The 7,500-nt window shown below is 45.5% G+C and overlaps 1 protein-coding gene across 1 annotated transcript in view; it reads left to right on the forward strand.

Moving 5' to 3' along the window:
- Positions 1-7,500, forward strand: part of LOC143288799 (uncharacterized) — a 79,380-nt gene that overhangs the window by 69,723 nt on the left and 2,157 nt on the right. The window contains exons 26-29 of the mRNA XM_076597436.1: positions 1,184-1,310; positions 1,756-1,862; positions 3,799-3,884; positions 7,070-7,283. Coding sequence (XP_076453551.1) covers positions 1,184-1,310; positions 1,756-1,862; positions 3,799-3,884; positions 7,070-7,283 — 534 coding nt within the window. The remainder of the gene's footprint in view (positions 1-1,183; positions 1,311-1,755; positions 1,863-3,798; positions 3,885-7,069; positions 7,284-7,500) is intronic.

A 7,500-nucleotide genomic window follows, 5' to 3' on the forward strand; every position in this document is an offset into this window, starting at 1 on the left:
AACTGTACTCCGTCGTTGGGGGGAGGAGGCGACCTGGGGGGTCGTGGGGCGTGGGGAGGGGGAGTGTGGAGGAAGTGCGTCTCCTTCACAAACGGCTGTCTTCTTTGTCTTTTTCTCTCTGCTGCTGCTGCTACTACTTTCACTTCTGTCTACGAGGGGTCGGGGGGGGGGGGGGGGGGGGGGGGGGGGGGGGGGGGGGAGTATAGAGGAAGAGGAATTTTTGTTTTAATTTCCTGTCACACGTATTGGTGATTGAAGACATATGAAATTTGAAAAAAAATGTCTACTGAATACAGTTACAGAAATTACTTAATGGACTTGGTAAAAGACAAGTCGCTAATCTAACAAGCGAAATAACTGATAATGAATGCAAAGAGTTGAAAACAATCAGCGTTCTCAGTCACTTGTGATGACATAATTATATTCGTGCAGGTAAGGCTTCATCAATCACAGTCTAAAATTATATGCTTCATTGTCACATTACTTCTTCTTCTTCCTCGTTCGCCTCCCATTAGATGAGCAGCCCGGTGTCCTCGGTGAAGGCTGCCGTCCGTCGCAGCTCCTCCAGGGTGCCGTACAGGTTGGCTTCCACTGCTGTCGGTGTTGGCCAGTACTTCCTCCTGGATGCTGCATGCGTCGTACAGTCACATTACTGAAGCATATGCACTTGGCCTAAGCGCAATATTTAGTCTGTAATGAATTAGATAATTTGTATTTGTATTTCTTTTTATCACAACAGATTTCTCTGTGTGAAATTCGGCCTGCTCTCCCCAGGGAGAGCGCGTCGCTATACTACAGTGCCACCCATTTTTTTTTGTATTTTTTCCTGTGTGCAGTTTTATTTATTTTTCTTATTGAAGTGGATTTTTCTACAGAATTTTGCCAGGAACAACCCTTTTGTTGCCGTGGGGTCTTTTACGTGCGCTAAGTGCATGCTGCACACGGGACCTCGGTTTATCGTCTCAACCGAATGACTAGCGTCCAGACCAGCACTCAAGGTCTAGTGGAGGGGGGGAAAATTTCGGGGGCTGTGCCGTGATTCGAACCAGCGCTCTTAGATTCTCTCGCTTCCTAGGCGGACGCGTTACCTCTAGGCCATCACTCCACTCACTATACTATGGGAGTATGTTTTCACTGCGATGGTGTGTGTGTGTGTGTGTGTGTGTGTGTGTGTCTGTGGCAGACAACACGAGTGTTGGCGCCTACAGGGGCAGACTACCTGTTCATTCTGATGGAGGGGCGTCTCCGCTGCGTCTCTCTGACTACGGGCAATTTGGTGCTGCGAGTAGAGGACCCTAGACACCCTACAGGTCTGTGTGGGTGTGGGTGTGTGTTTGTGTGTGTGGGTGTATGTGTGGGTGTGTTTGTGTGGGTGTGGGTGTGTGTCTGTGTGTGTGTTTGTGTGTGTGTTTGTGTCTGTGTGTGTATGTGTGGGAGGGTGTGTGTGCGTGTGTTGGTGTGTGTGGGTGTGCGTGAGTACTGGGTGTGTGTGTGTTTGTGTGTGTGGGAGGGTGTGTGTGTGGGTGTGCGTGAGTGTGGGTGTGCGTGTGTGTGTGTGCGTGTGTGTGCGTGTATGTGTGTGTGTGTGAGGGGTGTGTGCGTGTGTTGGTGTGTGTGTGTGTGTGGGTGGGTGTGCGTGTGTTGGTGTGTGTGTGTGTGTGTGTGAGGGGTGTGTGCGTGAGGGTGGGTATGCGTGTGTGTGTGTGTGTGTGTGTGTGACACAAGAGAGCTCTGAGTGTGTGTGTGTGCGCGCAGGTTTCACAGGCTGTGCCATCAACGAGAAAGAGTTGTCGGTGGGGGAGACAGGGGAGGTCACCTCTGTGTGCTGCAACGGACACATCTACGCTGCACTGCACGACAAGGTCAGTTTGCTGGGCTGGCTAGATTTCACACACAGAATCAAGAATTTGTATTTGTTTTTGTATTTCTTTTTTTCTTTTTTTTTTCTCCTTTTTATCACAAGTAAAAACTTGAGAGAGAGAGAGAGAGAGAGAGAGAGAGCAAGAATAGAACGCAGACATTGCACTAGCAGATGAACACCTTAACTATTCATTCTGTCACCTTCCAGCTGACGACTTATAACCATAGCCAGTAATCAATAGTCCTGACGGAATTTATAAAATAAAATAAAAAGCGTTCGTTACAGTGCTAATGTGCTACTGTTTATAAATTGTAAGCTATTCTTTTGTATTTGTATTTGTATTTGTATATCTTTTTATCACAACAGATTTCTCTGTGTGAAATTCGGGCTGCTCTCCCCAGGGAAAGCGCATCACTATACTATAGCGCCACCCATTTTTTTTGTATTTTTTTCCTGCGTGCAGTTTTATTTGTATTTCCTGTCTAAGTGGATTTTTCTTAAGATATTTGATGACGGTGGGGTATCTATCTCACGAGATGACGGTGGGGGTATCTATCTCACCTGATGACGGTGAGGTAACTATCTCATCTGATGACGGTGGGGGTATCTATCTCACTTGATGACAGTGGGGGCATCTATCTCACCTGATGACGGTAGGGTATGTATCTATCTAATTAAACGTGAACAGCCATTAAAACACTGAAACTGGTGACCAAAACAGACAAGCACTGGTCATGTCCTCTCGTAGCCTTTACCATTTGGTTGAATTTCTCCACTTTCCAAACCAAACACTCTCTCCTCCCTGCTTTCAACAAATTGCAGAAAATTAGAAATTTCGTATTCAGATATTTCTTTTAGAATGTAAAGATTTCGAAGAAACAGGCAAAATTTCGGGCATTCTGTAATGAAATGAAATTTGTCTCAAATAACACCCATATCACAGTTACAAGTCTGCAATATCACGTGGAATGTTATGATATCTACTACACACACACACACACACACACACACACACACACACACACACACAGTTTCAGTTTCAGTAGCTCAAGGCGGCGTCACTGCGTTCGGACAAAACCATATACGCTACACCACATCTGCCAAGCAGATGCCTGACCAGCAGCGTAACCCAACGCGCTTAGTCAGGCCTTGAGAACACACACAAAAAAAAACAAAAAACAAAAAAAAACAAAAAAAAACGGGGGAATAAATAATAGATAAGCTTGCATAAATATAATAAATAAATAAATAAATAATAATTATAATATAGAAAAAGGTAGTAGTAATAATATTAGTAATACTAATAAAATGATAATAATAAAACATAAATAAATAAATAAATAAGACAACAATGGTGATAAATAAGCAAATAAATGTAAAATATGAAGACACACATTCACACATACACCCACACATGCATAACAGAAATGCACCAGACATGCAGTTTCACATATATGAAAGCACAGTCAAATACATATAAACGTACATGAGCTCCAACACACACACACACACACGCATTACCGTGCACCTCCTCTACCCCCCTCCTCCACACACTCATTTCTAGTCTAAGTATCGCAGCTTCCACGGCACACACACACACACACACACACACACACACACAAACACACACTCACAGAGATGAACACTTACTTGTACAAGCACATATGAAAGCACAGTCAAATACATGTAAACGTACATGAGCTCCAACACACACATACACACACACACACACACACACACGCACATTACCTTGCTTTGCCTTGCACACACACACACACATGTAAGTGTATATATAGATTATATAGATGTAGATAGATACAGATATATGTGTATATAGAGAGAGACAGACAGAGAGAGAGAGAGAGAGGGAGGGAGGCTTACCTGTGCATGCCTTATCAAGACAAGAACCGCATCATGTGTATGTCTGTCCGTACCAGAGCAGCACAGCAGTCCAGGTGCTGAAGCTGATGGACCAGAATGAGTACGAGGGGCGTCGACTCATGTGGAAGGCCTACCAGATATGGTGTGTATGATTCACTCTTGTTAGATATTTTTGAGTAAAGTACCTTTCCTAAGAGACACAACGCCATGCCGAAAAGGGGGGTGGGGGCGGGGGTTGGGGGGCTCTGGGGGAGGGGGGCTCGGGGGGACGCTCGAACCTTGATCAAAAGGCCTACCAGATATGGTGTGTATGACTCACTCTTGTTAGATATTGTGAGTCAAGTACCTTTCCTAAGAGACACAACGCCATGCTGAAACGGGGGGCTGGGGGGGAGGGGGGACGCTCGAACCCTGATCAAAAAGGCCTACCAGATATGGTGTGTATGATTCACTCTTGTTAGATATTGTGAGTCAAGTACCTTTCCTAAGAGACACAACGCCATGCCGAAACGGGGGTTGGGGGGCTGGGGGGGAGGGGGGACGCTCGAACCCTGATCAAAAGACCTTCCAGATATGGTGTGTATGATTCACTCTTGTTAGATGTTTTTGAGTAAAGTACCTTTCCTAAGAGAGACAACGCCATGCCGAAACGGGGGTTGGGGGGTGGGGGGTGGGGGTGGGGCTCGGGGGGACGCTCGAACCTTGATCAAAAGGCCTTCCAGATATGGTGTGTACCTGACTCACTCTTGTTAGATATTGTGAGTAAAGTACCTTTCCTAAGAGACACAATGCCATGCCGAAACAGGGGGGCTGGCTCGGGCGGACGCTCGAACACTGATTAAATGGCCTACCAGATATGGTGTGTATGATTCACTCTTGTTAGATACTGTGAGTAAAGTACCTTTCCTAAGAGAGACAACGCCATGCCGAAACGGGGGGGTGGGGGGCTGGGGGGGGGGGGGGGGAGGGCGAGGGGGACGCTCGAACCCTGATCAAAAGGCCTTCCAGATATGGTGTGTATGGGGGAAGGGGGGGAGGGGGTTTGGGGGGGGGGGGGTGAGGGGGGACGCTCGAACCCTGATCAAAAAGGCCTACCAGATATGGTGTGTATGACTCACTCTTGTTAGATATTTTTGAGTCGGGGGGGGGGGGGGGGGCTGGCTCGGGGGAGGGGACGCTCGAACCCCTGATCACTGGTGAACATTGGCTCAGAAGTCCCCAACGCTTTTAACCAGGGGACGTTATGCATGTATTATTAGAAACTGTGTTACTGCCCTTGGTGGAAGGTGAGCAAACAAAGTTACGAGTAACTTGACAAGCGTTCCGGCCGAGAGAAATCCTGTGCCCGACCCAATCCCAGCGGCGGCCCGGGAAGCTCTTCGGAGGACTGGATGGAGGACCTGCGACGTACTGCCATGCCGTCTCTGGTTGCGGTTTTCCGCAATTTATCTTTATTCTTATCTTATCTGTCTATTATAATCAATGTGCAGTATAGTAGGCAATGTTTATAATTATATTCAAATAATGTTTTTTTTTTTTTTCTGTTTTTACATTAAGAATACTAGTTATTACCTGCAGTTTGTGGATGTATGTATGAAACGGTGTATGTGATATTTTTTACATTTGTATCTTCGTAATATTCGTAAAAGCTGTTGTTGACTTTTACAGTTATGGTCCCCATGTTGTTTACTTGTCTATGTTGTGATAATGCACCTGACCAAATTTCTCCAGTTGGAGATAATAAAGTCATTCTTATCTTATCTTATATTATCTTCGTCGAGGAGACGGGGGGAGTCCATCTGATAAATTGACAAACGAGACAACAACAATATGAGCTGGAGGCAGTAGAAATAAATTATCACCAAAAACAACAACAAAAGAAAAGAAACAAACAAAAAGCAAAACAAAAAATCTTGACACGACGCTGTGAGCCCTTGAAAAAGAGGCTGTCATCTTTCCTTCCTTTTTTTTCTTTCTTCTGTTTTCTCTCTCTCTCTCTTTCTCTCACTCTCTTTCTCACTCTTTCTCTCCTTCCTCTCTCTCACTCACTCTCTCTTTCTCTCTCTTTCTCACTCTTTCTCTCTCTCTTTCTCTCCTTCCTCTCTCTCACTCACTCTCTCTTTCTCTCTCTCTCTCTCTCTTTTTTACTCTCTCTTTCTCTCTCACTCTCTCTTCTTTTTCTCTTTCACTCTCTCTCTCACTCTCTGTCTCTGTCTCTTTCTCTCTGTCTCTTTCTCTCTCTCTGTCTCTTTTTCTCTGTCTCTCTTTCTTTCTCTCTCTCACTCTGTCTCTCTCTCTCTCTCTCTTTCTCTCTCCCTCTCTCTCTCTTTCTGTGTGTGTGTCTCTTTCTCTCTCTCCTACTCTCTCTCTCTCTGCCTCTCTTTCTCTCACTCACTCTCTCTCTCTCTCTCTCTTTCTCTCTCTCTCTCTCTCTTTTTCTCTCACTCTCTCTCTTTCTCTCTCACTCCCTCTCTCTCTCTCTCACTCTCTCTCTCTCTCTCTCTCATACCACACCTGCTTCAAAACGTCAACAGCATTGTGACAAGAGATGATTTTTTTTTTTTTAATGCGTTAAAACAGAGAGCAGAGAGTTCTCGGGTCTTTGATGAAGGACATGTTCTAGAGTACCCTTTGCTTGTTATTCAGTTTGGGTGCGTTCTCAGTATAGTCCCTCCACATTTTGTTTTTCACTCGACTCAAGGTTTGGTTTTCATTTGTGTGTGTGTGTGTGTGTGTGTGTGTGTGTACAACGCACAACCATGTGTATACAGGTCGGTGGCCTTACATTAATAAGAGTTCTGAGTTCTCTGTCTCTCTCTCTTTCTTTAGTTCTGTGTTCTCTCTCTCTCTCTCTCTCTCTCTCTCTCTCTCTCTCTCTTATTTATTTATTTATCATTTTTTTGTACGCTTATAGTTGACTTCATCAAGTTTTTGCGCCTTATAAATATTATTATTATTAGTAGTAGTAGTTCTTTTTTTATGTATTTATCTATTATTTATTTATTTATTTACGTATTTCTTATTTTATTTTTTATTTTATTATTTTATTTTATTATTTTATTTTATTTAATTTATTTATTTATGTATGTTTTTATTATTATCATTATTATTAATATTTTTATTATTATTATTTTATTTATTTATTTATTTATTTTTCCTCAAGGCCTGACTAAGCGCATTGGGTCACGCTGCTGGTCAGGGCATCTGCTTGGCAGATGTGGTGACGTGTAGCGTAGCGTATATGGATTTGTCCGAACGCAGCGACGCCCTCCTTGAGCCAGCCAGCTACTAAAAACTGAAACTGAAACTCTGTCTGTCTGTCACAAGGGACGAATACAAGCGGGTGCCCCCCGAAACGCGCGTGGACAAGGTGACGTGGCTGCTGGGCGACATGCAGCACCCGGAGGTGGACACGAGGCGGCTGGTCCTGGACCTGGTGGACGAGAAGGTGTTCGGGGTGGTGGAGGGGAGGGACGAGGAGGAGGACTCCCGACGCGCCGTCCAGGACAAGACGGAGCAGTACAAGGCGGTCGTGGCCAAGGTGAGGTTGTGTGGCAGTGTGTGTGTGGGTGTTGGGGGAGTGGGGTGGGGGGGGTGGGGTGGGGGGGGAGGGGGGGGTAGGGGGGGGTTGTTGTGGGGGGTGGGGGTGGGGGGAGTCTTTGTGTTGTGGGTGTGTAGGGGTGAGGTTGTGGGGGGAGTCTGTTTGTCTGTGAGGTTGTGTGGCAGTGTGGTGTGTGTGTGTGTGGGGTGGGTGGGTG

Source organism: Babylonia areolata, chromosome 13 (assembly GCF_041734735.1).
Source record: "Babylonia areolata isolate BAREFJ2019XMU chromosome 13, ASM4173473v1, whole genome shotgun sequence".
In the NCBI taxonomy this organism is placed as follows: Eukaryota; Metazoa; Mollusca; class Gastropoda; order Neogastropoda; family Buccinidae; genus Babylonia; species Babylonia areolata.